The sequence below is a fragment of the Kogia breviceps genome, chromosome 11, assembly GCF_026419965.1.
Source record: "Kogia breviceps isolate mKogBre1 chromosome 11, mKogBre1 haplotype 1, whole genome shotgun sequence".
Taxonomy (NCBI): Eukaryota; Metazoa; Chordata; class Mammalia; order Artiodactyla; family Physeteridae; genus Kogia; species Kogia breviceps.
The window spans coordinates 81,262,069-81,279,968 of record NC_081320.1 but is presented as its reverse complement, the minus strand read 5'-3'; the positions used below and the strand labels follow the sequence as shown (position 1 = coordinate 81,279,968).

General features: G+C 35.1%; 1 protein-coding gene across 1 annotated transcript in view; it reads left to right on the top strand.

Moving 5' to 3' along the window:
- Positions 1-17,900, top strand: part of PPP1CB (protein phosphatase 1 catalytic subunit beta) — a 37,667-nt gene extending 19,767 nt beyond the window's left edge. Inside the window, exons 4-9 of the mRNA XM_059078278.2 lie at positions 864-1,094; positions 3,186-3,290; positions 5,093-5,164; positions 9,556-9,707; positions 12,720-12,854; positions 16,082-17,900. Of these exons, the coding sequence (XP_058934261.1) occupies positions 864-1,094; positions 3,186-3,290; positions 5,093-5,164; positions 9,556-9,707; positions 12,720-12,854; positions 16,082-16,186 (800 nt within the window). The 3' untranslated portion in view covers positions 16,187-17,900. The remainder of the gene's footprint in view (positions 1-863; positions 1,095-3,185; positions 3,291-5,092; positions 5,165-9,555; positions 9,708-12,719; positions 12,855-16,081) is intronic.

The window sequence follows — 17,900 nt, the reverse complement described above, 5'->3', positions numbered from 1 at the left end:
TGTACTTGGTGTTCCTTTATACAGTGTGTAGCAATTAAGAGATATTAACTAAGTAAATTTTGAATAAATTAATTAGCTTAGAGTATCACCTGTAAGTATAAGAGGCGGTAGTTGAAATTTTGCGGAAATGAAGCAAATTATAAGTCATCTTAAAATTAAAGTGAGTCATATTCTCAACAAAATACTCTAAAATGCTTTAATACAGAAATAATTTGAAGGTAGTAGAAGTCTTTTATACTAAATATTTCTAAGTTTTTGCTGTTTGATCACTACTAAGTATAAAAAAATGGACCTAAGTTAAACTACCAGATAGTGTAACTGTATTAGTATAACAAATTACCCTAAAACTTTGTGGCTTAACAACATTAATTTATCATCTCATAGTTTCTGTGGGTTAAGAATCCAGGCACCGCTTAGCTGGGTCCTCTGGGTCTGAGTCTCTCAAAGCCTATTAAGGTGTCTTCTGGGCCTGCAGTCATCTCAGGGCTCAATTGTGAAAGGATTCGGTTCCTTATGGGCCAGTGGACTGAGGACCTCAGTTCCTAATGAGTTGTTGACCAAAGGCCTCCTTTAGTTCTTTACCAGATGTGCTTCTCCATTAGGTGGCTTCATCATCCAGCATGAGAGAAGGCAAGAGAGAGTGCAAGCAAGATGGGAAGTTACAATTTTTTGTAACTTAATCTCAGAAGTGAAAGCCCATCTCACTTTTGCTGTATCCTCTTTGTTAGAAGTAAGTCACTAGCTTCGGCCCACATTCAAGAGAAGAGGATTATTACATAAGGGTATAAACATTGAGAATCATTTCATAGAAGCTGTGTACCACAGTAACCATAAATTTTCTAAAACTTTTTTTCTATTTTTAGGAGATATTCATGGACAGTATACAGATTTACTGCGATTATTTGAATATGGAGGTTTCCCCCCAGAAGCCAACTATCTTTTCTTAGGAGATTATGTGGACAGAGGAAAGCAGTCTTTGGAAACCATTTGTTTGCTGTTGGCCTATAAAATCAAATATCCCGAGAACTTCTTTCTCTTAAGAGGAAACCATGAGTGTGCTAGCATCAATCGCATTTATGGATTCTATGATGAATGTAAGTAAAAATAAAAGCTTATTTCTTATTAAAGGGAAAATTCCCTAATAATTTTCCATTTCAAAAGAGTTCCTTCAATTCAGAGTTTTTAAAAATATGGTCTATCGGGCTTCCCTGGTGGCGCAGTGGTTGGGAGTCCGCCTGCCGATGCAGGGGACGCGGGTTCGTGCCCCGGTCCGGGAGGGTCCCACGTGCCGCGGGGCGGCTGGGCCCGTGAGCCATGGCCGCTGGGCCTGAGCGTCCGGAGCCTGTGCCCCGCAATGGGAGAGGCCGCAGCAGTGAGAGGCCCGCGTACTGAAAAAAAAAAAAAAAAAAAATATGGTCTATCAAACAGAAGCCCAAGAAGAGAGCCTTACGTGAAAGAGGAACCTGGGAAACATGTTATTAATTAAATTGGTTCCTGGGGATCTCTTTGGTCATGTTGTTTCAGGTTAATTGCAGCTTACTCAGCTGAAAGGCCCTCTTATAATTAGTTTATATAGTAAAAATATCCAAGTGGAACAGAGGTCACTATAGACAGTAGCCTGTGGTTTTCTAGTCTCCATTAAGGTTTTAGCTCTCAACTTGCTTGTGATATGACAGAAACTCTTACCCTGTGTCACAAAAAATATTGAGAAGTTCTATGAAATTATTTTAAAGTTGAAGTTTATTAGAATTTTAATCTATACCTATAAAACTAGAGAGATAAGGATACTGAATACTCTGGATGTCCTTATTTTGTTGTACTCTTTTTCATCAGTAAGAAATCACTGATTCGCTGTTCTGTGGTAGTGTTTCCAAGTGTTATTCCTGAATTACCCTACTACATTTGACTTTGGTCTTTTGCTTTTGTTAGAATATGGGAGTGAATGAACATGTTTGGTTAATTAAATTTAGAACCAATTAAAAATGATTTTCAAATTGAATTTTGTTTTTTAATTCTGAATTCTCCATTAGAATCTCTTTTTGCTTTTTTCCATCCTTAATTATGGTAGAGTCCTATTAGAACCCCTATCTCCTTGATTCATGTAATCGTTTATTTGACAAATGTTTGAGGATGTATTATATGCCAGGTACTATTCTAAATACTGGGAATGCAGCAGTGCTCAAGAGAGATGATCTCTATTCTTATGGAGTTTACATTCTAGTGGGAGTGATTCTGTATTTGATTTTACATATTGCATTTTTATTTCTAACGTGTACTGTTATGGTTTCACTTGTTTAAATCAGACCAGTAGACAGGAAGTGGATTGTAGTACATCAAGCTGCAACCACTTTTCTAAAGCTACATGAGAAATAGAGGTATATTATTAAAGGATAAAATATGGACTTGAATATCCTCAAGGATAGAAGTGACATCAAATGAAATGTATGTTGAGAGCAGCTTGTAAGCACATTGAGTTATACTTGTTCATTGAGGGACAGGTTATGGCATAAAAGCATAGAAAATTAGTGCTTTGTGTCTTTTTATCCCTACCTTGGGTTAGTTGTTGCAACTTACTGCCAAATTCAGAAAAATCAAATAACTCCAAAAAGGTGAATGTGCACTTGAGATTGTACTTGTTGTAGCTCTTTACGCTAGACTCCAGGAAAATTATAGCCTTTGTGTCTCTACTTATACTTACTATGGTGCCAAGTAAAAATTTACTCAGAAGTGAATGCCAGTTAAGCACCTGGAACTTCTCCTTTCTTGGCAGTAAGTTTATGCCGTGTTACCAGTGCATTAGAGTTAAAGTGGACAGTCTCCAGAGGCATCCTTTTCACTTCTGCTTACGTACTCGGCTAGGTATTTAACATCTTGAACAGAAAAAGTAAACTAATAGTCTATTAGATTGTTTCAAAGTTGCTGTATTATAGTGACCTTAAAAGGCAAAAGTGTTTGATTTGTTTCATAAAACACCTGGCACTATATTTGTAGTCTTTGTAATTTTACTGAAGGTGCTGAATGTTTATTATACTTATTACCTTTTTAAAAGTATACAAGTCACACTCATTATAGAAAAAACAAATGGTAAATAAACAAAGAAAATTGGAATCATTCGTAGGTCTGTTGCTGTTAGATAACTAATGAGAACAGTTTTAGATTTATTCTATTGCTTGTCCTTTTTATAGGCAAACGAAGGTTTAATATTAAATTGTGGAAGACCTTCACTGATTGTTTCAACTGTCTGCCTATAGCTGCCATTGTGGATGAGAAGATCTTCTGTTGTCATGGAGGTAGACTAGTAAATTTGCCTTATGGGTTTTTCTTCTTTTTTCTTCCATTGTTTAGAAAAGGCCCATAATAATTGAGATGCTGTGGAAAAACAAAGCAGTGCTTATTTGAAAACTTAAGTGATTAAAACTGTTTTAAACATGGCTAAAATGTCTTAATAACTAGAAATTTGTGGTTATTTACATAATGAAAATGCAAAGTTAGTACTTGTCTTTAAAGAATTTCACGTATGAGGACCAGTTTTGCTTGAAAAAGTGTCTTTCCTTTGCCTCAGTTTTGACAGAAGGATACCTCTACTATCAGTAAAAATGAGAGGATCATGACTGTTTTCCCATCTATATTAAATACTTTTCATCAGAATCCAAATATACTGTTAAATGTATTTATGTTATATAAATATATGTTTATATTATATAAGTATAACATATATATAATATTAAACTCAGTGTTTAATATTCTCACATGCCAAGAGTTCTAGGCTTTATGTAATATGTCTGCTTTAGTCCTAAAAATAATTTTTTAGTAGAATGATAAATTATTCTGTATGACATGTTAAATAAACTTGAATATATGAAAGCTCATTTGAAAAACTAACGTGTCTAGCACTTGGCTAGATGCCGTGCAAATATATAGATAGTGTATGATCTGGCTATCTTGAGGCATTGAAAACCTATTGATAAAACATTTTTAAAACAGATAATTGAGTAATGAAAGGAATTATGTGTATTTGTTGAGACAGTAATTATAATGAAAAGTCAGGAAAGGTAGAGAATTGTTGGGCAAACATTAATGGAGGCATGGGTTTTGGAGGTGAAAAGAACTTGAGACAGTCTTTCTAGTTGAAGGAATGTGTGAGGACTGGCCCAACTAGAATGTCAAATATATATAGGGAATGATGGGATCAGATTATGGAGGTTTGAACACTGAGCAGAGGAGTTTTTTGAATGGTTTAATAGCCATATTGGGTTTTTGTACAGGGAGATAGTTTAATGAAAATACTATAAGAAAATAAGTTTTTCATCTGTGTGCAGGAAGAATTAAGGTAGAAAAATGATAAAAGATAGATAGATGTACTTATTTAGGCTTGAGGTTATTGTTTATTCTCTGATAGGACATAATTTACTATGTTATTGAAACATTTTACAGTAGATGCTAAACATTTAAGAAATTGTAGCTCTTGCACATTAGTATAGTTAAGAATAGAAATGTAGCAATATGAATATTGAATATGGAATGTGAGGTGATACTTGAATTGTCTACCAAAGAGAAATACTAGGTTACTTAAAAGAATTCAAAGTATTTTCATGTGCTTTTTCTTGTTTATCTTTCTGATCAGCAATTATGTAAGATTGTAACAATTATGTAACAATTTATGTAAGATATTGAGCATGTTGGATTGGGATGTAGGAATGTCTTACTGGGACATGGTGAGCACTTTAAGTAAACATGTTTAAGTGGCAAAACTTCTCAGTAGGAAGGATTGGAATTGAGTGCATTCCTATGAAGAGCAGGGAATGATTGGAAAGAAAGAAGAGTGGTAGGATTTTTTTTTTCCTTGAAAAATCTTTTGAAATGAAAAGGAGTTTTATTCCCCTGGTAGGGAAAAATGGAGAAGACCTAATGGTAATGTTCTGTTGTATCAAAGTGGGATTCTATTTAATAACCCACTATATTAAAGATAACATTGAAAGGAACATTTGAAGTATCTTTAATTTCACATAGTAAATCTACTTTGATTAAATGCTTTTTGTTTGAGTGAAAATTTTTCTGATGTCAGTACTATGAGTCATCTTTTCATTTATAGGACTGTCACCAGACCTGCAATCCATGGAGCAGATTCGGAGAATTATGAGACCCACTGATGTCCCTGATACAGGTTAAGTATATAGAGAAGTTTAATCAATATTTAATGTAAAATGTTGGCATATTTGAACTTAATTATATTTAATGGAAGTAGGATTGTATTGTGTAATAAATAATAGAGCTTTTTTTATAGTCAATAAACTAACTACAGATTACTTGGAATAATACAAAATATTTCACTTTCCACTAATACTCCAAAGTACAGAAGTTTTAAATTTTATATATAACCATAATATGGTTCTGTCAAACTTACTTTTCAAAAAAGTTCTGCTATTGAGTCCCCTTACCTTCCAGTCTTTCTAAATTCCTTTATTCATATCAACATTGGTTATGTTCTTCAAACAGTTGTTAAAAATTAGTCGAAAGTTTTTAAATTAAAAGTCTTTCTTAGCCAAGGTTACAATTACCTTCTTTTACATTATCTAGTAGTTTTCTGTTATTTTCTGTATCATTCAGATTTTTAGAGCTCTTAAGGCTCTTGAGACAGAAGGCTCTAGAGATGTGTGGTTAATGTTACGAAAATTGTGAACATTTATGTGAAAAAAAATGAAAATTGACTATGCAGACATTGAGAATAACTTTCAGATATTCAGTACAAATAAAACAGAAGCAAATAAGTTCCAACTGAGGATAAATTGCTGTGTTGCTTAACAAATGAGCCTAATGTAATTTTAGAAATAAATGTTAGGTACAGTTGCCACTTACCCTGACTTTTCTATTGGCTTTTAAATGATGATTATTCATATTTGAGTACTGACTGGTATATGTACCAATTTTGGTGTTCATATCATAAAATGCCATGAAGACCTGTGAATTGAATGCAGTTAGTGTGTTGTTTCCTCAGTTCAACTTTTGCTTAAAACATCAGTATCTTTCTGTGTGACATTTTCTGACAACCAGTGTGTGCAGTTTTTCCATACCACAGCCAATTCTCCAATACCATGTGGGTATCCGGCAGTTCATTTCAATTCTGACACTAACCCCTGAAGTTAGCCCAGACCCACCGGTTAAGGGCTCCATTCCACAATTCTGCTCCCACTTCAGATGCCAGCCTCAAGTGGGGTCTCCAGGAGAACCACACTTCTGCCTGGCAGACTGCAAATTCAGAGGTTCCTACAACCACTTTCTCAGATGCTTTACTTAGATATGTACAAGTTTATTATAAAGGATACAGTTCAGGAACAGCCACATGGAAGAGATAAAGGTATGGGGAGAGCCCCGTGTTGGTAGGTGAACAGCTCCCACACCCTTTGGCATCAGTGTGTTCACCAACCTGGAAGCTACCCAAATCTAGTTGTTCAAGGGTTTTTATAGAACTTCGTTTCTAGCCCTCCACTCTCACCCCTCGCCAGAGGTGGCAGGTACGGAGTGGGAGGGCTGAAAGTTCCAACTGTCTAACCATGTGTTTGGTCTTTGTGCTGACTAGGTCCCATGGTGAAGTTTCTGGGTCCCCTCATTAGCATAAACTCAGGTGTGATGGAAAGGAGGCTCCTTATGAACAACAAAAGACTTCTGTCAGGAAATTCCAAGGGTTTTAGCTTTGTGCCAGGAATGGGAACAAAGACCAAAAGTATTTTTATTATATCACACGGGCATACTGTTAAAAGCATTAACAAAAGCAGAATTGCCCTTTCGCTCAGTTTCTACCAGGCTTTTTAAAAAACAAAAAAACTTACATTATTGGATTAGTTGTCCCATTGTTATTTGTGTAGTCAGACCCACCACATATCTATTGTATTCATCAGTTCTCAACAAACTTTAATATCTAAAATGAGGATTGCCTAGAGTTCCATAGGGTCTAGAAATCTTATTATACATTAGGAACATCATATATATATATATATATATATATATATATAGAGAGAGAGAGAGAGAGAGAGAGAGAGAGAGAGGAAAAGGTCTTTTAGCTTACTGATGAGAATTATTTATTGATAATTTTGTAAAGGAGAATTGATTATTCATCAAATAGGGTTGGGCTGGATGGTACTAACTTCATTTCCCACTCTTAAGATCCAAAGATTATAGAAAAGTAAGCATTAAAAAATATTTGTGAACCAGTGCCTGAGTAAACCATGGCTAAACCTCTAAATTGGATTGTTAATAACATGCATCTGGTTGCTTGTTTTCAAGTGTGATTGTACTGTTTTGCTCAGTGTACTAAAGCATACTGAAAGTGTAATGATATCACTCAGAATGCTACTCATGACTATACAGCAACCATTATAAACAGTTGTATAGATCCTCTATTATCAGTAAGCCACAAACATATTGCATATTGCAGTAAGTTGTCTCATAACTTACTTGAGTAACATGATGTTTTTGTATTGATTATAAAAAGAAAACATGCATTTTTCCAGATTTTGATTGTAATTATAGAATATATTTTACCAAACCTAATAGAAACTAGTATTTAAATAATAGGGTATTTATTTAAAATAAGGTACAATATAAATATCAAGTCATTCCATCTTCAGAGTTTCTGTTGTTGGTATAGTTCAGACATAAATCAGTTTCAAGGATGGCACGTTAAACGGTTTCTTTTTTTATCATATTTTAATGGGAAGTTTCCGAGATGCTAAAGTCGTTTTGAGCTTTCATATTCTCTGTAATCTTTAGAAATTTAATTTATAAATTATGTTTTTTGAGACAATAGCCTAATTATATTGGTTATTCATTAGGTATTGGATTATAAACATTGAACCTTGACTCTGAGATTCGTGTCTCAATCCATTAAGATTAAGGAGCACCACGTTGTTGCGCTTATTATTTGATTTTGTATGCATCTAGGCTGTTGCATTTTCCAGATAATTCCAAAAGCAACTACATTCTAGTTTTATTGTCACATTAAAATTATAGAATAAAATCTTGACCTCCTCACTGCTTCTTCTGTGGAAACAGACTGGAAAGTATGAGCATTATAGAGCAGTGTGTGTGTGTATTTAAAGAATCAGCTTGTGATTCTTTAGAAACCAGAAAGCTTTTAAACTGAGACCATCCGAGTGGATTCTGTATGCTGGTGGATTTCTTAAAACATCATGACAGTTTAGGAAATAATGATAGAAATTAAGCGTGCATTGTCACAATTTCTACAGGGTGTTTTAGATACTTCCCCTATCAAGACGAGCTGTACTGTGACTCAAAATGAAGATCTCCTTTCATGATAAGCTATATTATGATGTATATGGATTATCAAAAAAAACTTTAAAGCTGCCTCATTCTAAAACAGTCTTCCCTTAGTACCATAGTTCTTAGAAAACTAAATATCACCACCTCAACATCCACCCTTTCTTAATCTGACTACAACTTGACTTTACCCTCTCTCTTCCCCTCAACCATCAAGATATTGTTTTCATTATGGTCTGATAATCTAATTGTAAATAGCATAGAATTTTGTCCTAATCCACTTGTTCATTGTACTTGAAACTTAACCATTTCCTACTTCTAAGTAATTCTTACCCTTTCAGGAGATCCTACTATTCTAATCTTTTCCTTTTGACTATTCCTTCCCAATACTTTTTGCTCATTCCTTCTCTGCCTGCTTATTAAATGTTTGATTCCTGAGTTCATTTACTGGTCTTCTAATACTTTACATTCCCAAGATGGTCTTAGTCCCTTCTAAGATTTACACTACTATTAATAAGATGAAGATACTTAGATAAATATTTTTAGCTCTGACCTCTTTTTTTAAGCCCCAAACATTCTAAAGTCAAGGATCTGATCTGATTTTGTTCCTCCATATACTTTATTTAAATCCTCCAGGACTTTGTAGAAAATGTTTTCGTCCCTCAAATTGATCTATAGATCATATGTAGTTCCAATGAAATCTCGATTAGGTCCACAGAATTTGACAGACTGATTCAGAGATTTATATGTGGAAGAACAAAGGATTAAAAGTAACCAAGACAATCCTGAAGAAAAATATTAAGTGGGGGGGTAGGCCTACCAAATAGAAAGATTTATTTAAAAGCTCTAGTGTGTTATTGGCTCAGTGTTAAATAAAGTAGATTAATGGAATAGACTACAGCACCAGAAACAGGATATTTAGCTCTGTAAGGAAAGGATGAACTATTCAGGAAATGCTGCTGGGTCAATTGGTTATCCATATGGAGAAAATATAGACAAAAGATGAACAACCTTTTCCAATATATGCTTTAGAGTGAGCCATGCACACATGTCTTATCTGTGGAAAGGGTTGGCGAGTACTGCCTTAAGTCAGGCACAATTGTATTTTCATGGTTACTTTAACAAAAAATGGCTAAGTTTGATAGGCTGGGATACTAGGGGACAAGTGATTATTACTATTATTAAAGGGTAAGAGGACAGGAGAAGAAATGTGATGTAGATATACTTTATTTTATAAATTTTGTTTTGTTTTTTCATTGCTGTGTTTTTTATTCTTTAAAGGGTTGCTCTGTGATTTGCTGTGGTCTGACCCAGATAAGGATGTGCAAGGTTGGGGAGAAAATGATCGTGGTGTTTCCTTCACTTTTGGAGCTGATGTAGTCAGTAAATTTCTGAATCGTCATGATTTAGACTTGATCTGTCGAGCTCATCAGGTATGAAATACAAAACTTGGATGTTTTGATGTTTATTAACTTCACCCAGGTGTATTCCTTTTATTTTTGAGGAAATTAAGATCCAGGAAAGCTAATTATACAAGGAAAGCAGTAGAAGAGGTAAAGCCTATACCTTGATCTCACAATTAACAATCTAATGATTAGTTAACCCTTTCTCACCCTCTAAGGGGAAAGGTTTCAAAGGAATATATTTTTGTAGTGTACTGCAATACTAACAAATTTTTCAGTTCTTGTCTGAAGCTTTCTAGAAATATTTGACCCCATTTTAATATGATGGTTACATATTATAGATAAAAATCAAATGAACTGTTTGGATTTTGATAAGAACAAACCACACTGTAAAAAGACAATTGGGGAAATTCAATTATAGGCTGGGTATTAGATATCAAGAGGAGTTGTTAATTGTTTTAGCTCTGTGATGATACATATTGCTATGTAAGAAGGATGTCCATATTTTTCTAAATGCCTCCTCAAATATAGGGTAAGATGATGTATCTAGGGTTTGTTTTAAAATACATCAGCAAGACGCAGACATAGAGAATGGACTTGAGGACACAGGGAGAGGGAAGGGTAAGCTGGGAAGCAGTGAGAGAGTGGCATGGACATATATACACTACCAAATGTAAAAGAGATAGCTAGTGGGAAGCAGCCACATAGCACAGGGAGATCAGCTTGGTTCTTTGTGTCCACATAGAGGGGTGGGATAAGGAGGGTAGGAGGAGATATGGGGGTATATGTATATGTATAGCTGATGCACTTTGTTATAAAGCAGAAGTTAACACACCATTGTAAAGTAATTATACTCCAGTAAAGATGTTTAAAAAAATTAAATACATCAGCAGAGAAAAGTGGGGGTGGATAAATGAAATAAATGTAGCAAGGTCTTGGTAATTATTGAATCAGGTTGGTGAGTAAATGGGAGTTTATTGAACTCTCTACTTTTGTGTATATTTGAATTTTCATTAAAAATAAATACATGGAGGGGGCTTCCCTGGTGGCGCAGTGGTTGAGAATCTGCCTGCCGATGCAGGGGACGCGCGTTCGCGCCCCGGTCCGGGAAGATCCCACATGCCGCGGAGCGGCTGGGCCCGTGAGCCATGGCCGCTGAGCCTGCGCCTCCGGAGCCTGTGCTCCACAACGGGAGAGGCCACAACAGTGAGAGGCCCGCGTACCGCAATAAATAAATAAATAAATAGATAGATAGATAGATAGATAGATAGATAGATAGATAGATAGATAGACAATTGAGGCGTATTTGGGGTTTTTTTGTCCTTCACTGATAGATTATATACTCTTTAAGGAGGGAATTGTGACTTTTTGGCCTTTGAATATCCATTGCCTTGTGAATTTACTGACATATTGTAACATGTAGTTAGTGTTTGTTGAATAAAATAACAAAAGCTTATTTTAACAATATATCAAGTCCTCATGCTCTCTAGAACATAACTAATTTAAAATACATTGTAAAGCATTTTTTAAAATCTTTTTTTGCTTTTTTAAGTATTTGAAATTTGTAAATATAATATTTAAAGATTCCTTATTTCTTTGTTAAGGCAAAAATTTGTTAATTATATGCTATTCTACAGTACTCCCCCTTTTTTTTATGGTTTTGCTCCCTATAACCCTTGACTGCTTCTACCTTCTTTATGTGATCCTATGTGATAACAAAGATGACAGGCTTCTCATTTTCTGCACGTGTTGTATATCAAATACCTTTTTTTCTATTAAAATTTTAATCAGTGAACATTGTATTTATAATTTAGGTAATTAAAATAAGTCTTCCACAAGATAACAGGGCAGAGTTGCTGGGTTTTCTAATAAAATATCCACTGATAATCAGTTTTTTCAGCTATAGGTCTCTATTCATTTGTCTTTTCAGAAATAGTGATGATTTGTAAAAGTCAGGTTACTGAACTACCTTAGTTTGCATGATCTTTTTCTAGACACCTCCAAAATCGTGTTCTGCTTATTTTCAAACTTATTGTCTCAAAAATTAAGAGATTTATAATGGGAAACAACACAAACTACAGATATTTGCTTTTTTAAAAACCCTGTTCTTTGGGCTTCCCTGGTGGTGTAGTGGTTGAGAGTCCGCCTGCCGATGCAGGGGACACAGGTCCTTGCCCCGGTCCGTGGGGATCCCACATGCCGCGGAGCGGCTAGGCCCGTGAGCCATGGCTGCTGAGCCTTCACGTCCATAACCTGTGCTCCGCAACGGGAGAGGCCACAACAGTGAGAGGCCCGTGTACCACAAACAACAACAACAACAACAAAAAAGAAACCCTGTTCTTTTAGTAAATACGTGAATAAATAAACAAATGAACGAGCAAACTAAGAACTAAAAGGACATACTAAGTGCCAAGCAGTATGCTGAGCTGGAGTAGATAAGGTGGACAAAGTCTTAACAGAAAAGGTTAATATCTAAATTTTACTGTGAGGTAATAACAACCGGCACAACATGTACCTGATACTAAAGTAGGAATTATATAAAAATGTAAATAATTGTGGAAGTGCTTTCTCCAAGTATTGTAGGATAATTTTGCTTAATCAAAGAATACCTAGAAGACTTTAGAAAGTATTCTTGCCTACTACAAATAAATAGAAAATATTTCTATGTCATTGCATACCTCTCAAATCTGTAGACTGGGAAACATAAATTGTTTAGTTCACTCAGGAATTGACAACATTCTAGAAGTCATGTTAAATCATTAAGGAAAAGAGTTACACACATAGAAGTGTAATCTATAGGCAGCTAATTTTTAGTAACGTGATCTGTGTAAAGTAAGCTCAACTTAGTAAAGTTTTCAGTGTGTGGCTATGTAATACTAATAGGAAATTAGAAAGTGGAACAAAAATCAAGCTTCCAAAACAAAACAGGGTTTTGTTTTGTTTTTTTTCAGGTCTTTGTCACATTAATCTTAATTAGTATTGATGGTTGAGAATTTCAAACACATAAATAAGTGTTTTTTCTTTTGACTTTTCCTTTGCCAGGTGGTGGAAGATGGATATGAATTCTTTGCTAAGCGACAATTGGTAACCCTATTTTCAGCCCCAAATTACTGTGGCGAGTTTGATAATGCTGGTGGAATGATGAGTGTCGATGAAACTTTGATGTGTTCATTTCAGGTATGATGTAATATATAAACTTTTAACAACTAGAAATCTTTTTTTTTTAATTGAAGTATAGTTGATTTACAATGTTGTGTTAGTTTCTGGTGTAAAGCAAAGTGATTAAGTTATACATATATGTGTATTCTTTTTCATATTTTTTTTCCATTGTGATTTATTACAGGATATTGAATATAGTTCCCTGTGTTATACAGTAGAACCTTGTTTATCTAATTTATATATAGTAGTTTGAATCTGCTAATGCCAAACTCCTAATTTATCCCTCCCCCACCCCTTTTCCCCTTTGGTAACCAAAAGGTTTTAACAACTAGAAATCTAATTAAAACTATTGTCAGAAGAATTTTCTTTCAGATTGTGTTCTTTCCTTGAGTTAATATAGAAAATCAGTTTTGTTCAGAAGTAAAATCACTCAAAGACTCCTTTAGAGATTTCTATTTTCATTCACAAATGCTCCAGTCTTTTTGGTGTATATCCCATAATTAGAGTTTTAGGAAACCTGAGTCGTGTCAGTCATTCTTGATGCAGATGTTTAAATTGTTAAATTCCTGTATGAATCCTTAGATTGTGGGTTACCTACTAAAAGAATGTAAATTCAGTGAATAATTTAGATTTTGTTTTCTTCTGCAAGTTGAATAGGTAGGACAGGCGTTGAGTGGAGAGTTATATTATGAACTCTGATTAAAATAATGTAGAATATTTCATAATCTTAAAGTATTAATTTTTGAATATAGAGACATTTAAAAAGAGACCAGCTTTAGCTTTAGTGTGCTCCTTAAAATCATTCTTGTTCATGGACTTAAGTCACTTTAATACTTAGCTTTTTGCAAAGGTTATTTTATGTCCTTAACATCACACACTGTATTTCTCTTTTTATTTATTTATTTGCGGTACGCGGGCCTTTCACTGTTGTGGCCTCTCGCATTGCGGAGCACAGGCTCTGGACATGCAGGCTCAGCGGCCATGGCTCACGGGCCTAGCCGCTCCGTGGCATGTGGGATCTTCCCAGACTGGGGCACGAACCCGTGTCCCCTGCATTGGCAGGAGGACTCAACCACTGCACCACCAGGGAGGCCCTGTATTTCTCTTTTTAAATGTAGAAGGGGTTTGTTTCTATCAGTTAGTAAACTTGAATGCTAAATGTTTGATTTCTTATTTTCAGTTTAAACATAGTGACCAGGCCTTATCCTTCAACAGTTGCCATAATGGAGTTGTATTAATATATTTCCCGCCCCCACTGGGGCACTATGACACTCTGAATAAAACTGGTTATGAGTCTTTTCTACACATTTTTTATGTAAATACTGAAATTCTCTACCTAGAATATAGGTTAAAACTCTTTTTACACCCACAAGAATAAACATAATTTTTAAATGTCAGATAGTAACAAGTATTGGTGAGGATGTGGAGAAGTTGGAACGTTATGCATTGATAGTGGGAATGGAAAATGGTGTGGCTGCTTTGCAAAACAGTTTGGCAGTTCCTCAAAAAGTTAAACATAGAATTGCTATATGACCCAGCAATTCCACTCCTAGGTATATACCTGAAAGAATTGAAAACAAGTACTCAAATACATGTATATGCATATTCATAGGAGCATTATTTATAATAGTCAAAGGTAGAAATAACCCAAATGGCCATCAGCTAAAGGGTGAATAAACAAAATGTGGAATATCCATAAAATGGCATATTGTTTGGCAATTAAAAATAATGAAGGGCTTCCCTGGTGGCGCAGTGGTTGAGAATCCGCCTGCTAATGCAGGCGACGCGGGTTCGTGCCCCGGTCCAGGAGGATCCCACATGCCGCGGAGCGGCTGGGCCCATGGGCCATGGCCGCTGAGCCTGCACGTCCGGAGCCTGTGCTCCGCAACGGGAGAGGCCACAACAGCGAGATGCCCGCGTACCGCAAAAAAAAAAAAAAAGTGATGAAGTACTGGGAATTGCCTGGTGGGTCCAGTGGTTAGGACTCTGCACTCTCACTGCCAAGAGCCTTGGTTTGATCTCTGGTTGGGGAACTAAAATCCCATAAGCCGTGTGGCATGGCAAAAAAAAAAAAAAAAAGTAATGAAGGACTAATATATGCTACAACATCAAAGTCATTATCTTAGTGAAAGAAGCCAGTCACAAAAGACCACATGTTGTGTGGTTTCATTTATTTAAAATAGCCAGAAAAGACAAATCAATAGAGAAGGTAAAGTAGTGATTGCTTGGAGTTGAAGGGAGTTTTAGGGGAGTGGAGAATGGAAATGGGGAGGGAGTGATTGCTTATGGAAACAAGGTTTCTTCCTGGGGTGACAAAAATGTTCTAATGTTAGATTATAGCAGTGGTTGTATAGCTGTAAATATGTAAAAAATTGTTGACTTGTTACATTTTAATGGGAGAACTTTATGATATCTAATATATATAGCTTTTTAAAAAATAAAAGATCTGTGTACACATAGTAAATTAAGATCTGAAGAGTTTGTAACTAATTACCCTCTAAATAGTAGAAGAATTATGATGAGAACCTAGGTGTTTTGACTCTTAAACTAGTATTCTTCCTTCGTCATAGAGATACACTAGTTTGAAAATTTTTTTGATACTTAAATCTAAGGATTGGACAGTTGATGGGATTTGTGTACTTGAGCTTTCGAACAGCAGGAAATAACATTTTAAAGCAATTATACTCCAATAAAAAAATAAATAAAATTTAAAAATTATCAATGGAATGACCAGTAATAGCAATATTCAGACATTTACTGTACTTTTCTTTTTTTTTAAAGAAGATGTTGGGGATAGGAGTTTATTAATTAATTTATTTTTGCTGTGTTGTCTTCGTTTCTGTGCGAGGGCTTTCTCTAGTTGTGGCAAGCGGGAGCCACTCTTCATTGCGGTGTGTGGAACTCTCATATCGCAGCCTCTCTCGTTGCGGAGCACAGGCTCCAGACGTGCAGGCTTAGTAGTTGTGGCTCACGGGCCTAGTTGCTCCGCAGCATGTGGGGTCCTCCCAGACCAGGGCTCGAACCCATGTCCCCTGCATTAGCAGGCAGATTCTCAACCACTGTGCCACCAGGGAAGTCCCTTACTGTACTCTTTAAACGTGAGAAATGTTTGTGGAACTTTGCTGTTTTCTTCTACAGTTTTATAATTGATGTCATTTATTGAAAAACCCACTATTGTAACAGTAATTTCCTTAAACTTACTGTACTTGAAAAAATAACATTGTTACTAAATTATTTACTTTAAGATATTGAAACCATCTGAAAAGAAAGCTAAGTACCAATATGGTGGACTGAATTCAGGACGTCCCGTCACTCCACCTCGAACAGCTAATCCACCGAAGAAAAGGTGAAGAAAGGAATTCTGTAAAGAAACCATCAGATTTGTTAAGGACATACTTCATAATATATAAGTGTGCACTGTAAAACCATCCAGCCATTTGACACCCTTTATGATGTCACACCTTTAACTTAAGGAGACGGGTAAAGGATCTTAAATTTTTTTCTAATAGAAAGATGTGCTACACTGTATTGTAATAAGTATACTCTGTTATAATATTCAACAAAGTTAAATCCAAATTCAGAATTGCCCATTAAATTTACATCTTCACGTATCACAGTTTTTAAAGTTGAAAAGCATCCCAGTTAAACTAGATGTGATAGTTAAACCAGATGAAAGCATGATGATCCATCTGTGTAATGTGGTTTTTAGTGTTGCTTGGTTGTTTAATTATTTGGGGCTTGTTTTTGTTTTGTTTTGTTTGTTTTTGCTAAAATAATGGCAAATTCTTTAAATTTTTTCCCAGACATTTAAAAAAGTGAAATGTGGGAAGAGCTTTAAAGACATTCATCGACTATTAATTTTCCATTGCTTATTTACTTATGTACCTGTTTGATCTTACTAAGAAAACTTATGCCTCATTACAGTAAAAAGGAATTTTAAGATATTTTTTAAAAATATGCAAACTGTCCAATCGAGTGATTTAATCAGTTTGGGCAAACATTACAGCTGATAGTGAATATTTTGCTTTATACAGAAATTGCCACTGATTTGGATTTGTGCACTCTAATTTTAACTTATTGATGCTCTATTGTGCAGTAGCATTTTCATTTAACTTTAAGATAAGGCTCATTTAGTATACCCAACTAGTTGGTAATGTGATTATGTGGTACCTTGGCTTTAGTTTTTAATTCGCACGAAACACCTTTTTGGCATGCTTAACTTTCTGGTAACACCCTCACCTGCATTGGTTTTGTTTTTTGGTTTTTGTTGTTGTTGTTGTTGTTTGTTTTTAGATCCACAGAACATGAGAATCCTTTTTTGACAAGCCTTGGAAAGCTGACATTATCTCTTTTTTCCTCCCTCTGTACGAAGGATGTATTTAAATGAATGCTGGTCAGTGGGACATTTGTCAACTATGGGTATTGGGTGCTTGACTGTCTAATATTGCCATGTGAATGTTGTACACGATCGTAAGGCTTATGTCACTAAAGATTTTTATTCTGATTTTTCATGATCAAAGTTCATATGATATTGTATAGACATGCTTTGTAGTGAACTATAGTAGCAATAATTTCTGTACATGATCAAGGGTTTATTGCAGCATTTCTTTTCCTGTTCTCTTTTTTTAAGGGTAGTATTAACAAATGACAGGGGTAGAAAAAGTCGACATAAAGATTTTATTTAGAAGGAGAACTTACAGGACACAGACTTGTGATGCTTTGGATGCAGCACTTTTGGATGTGATTCTAAAAGCTTTTATTGAGCATTGTCAAATTTGTAAGCTTCATAGGGATGGACATCATATTTATAAAATGCCCTTCTATAAGTGCTACCATAGATGTGAAATTCTTGACCTTAATATCGTCTTTGAAAATGTTAAATTGAGAATTCTGTTAACTTACGTTTTAAGAATTGGCGTATTGTATTACTGCAAGAGATTTGATTTTCAGCACAGTGCAACGTTCTTTCAAATGCATATGTCTTTTTTTCTAATTCCATTTTGTTTTAAAGCACATTTTAAATGTAGTTTTCTCATTTAGTAAAAGTTGTCTAATTGATATGAA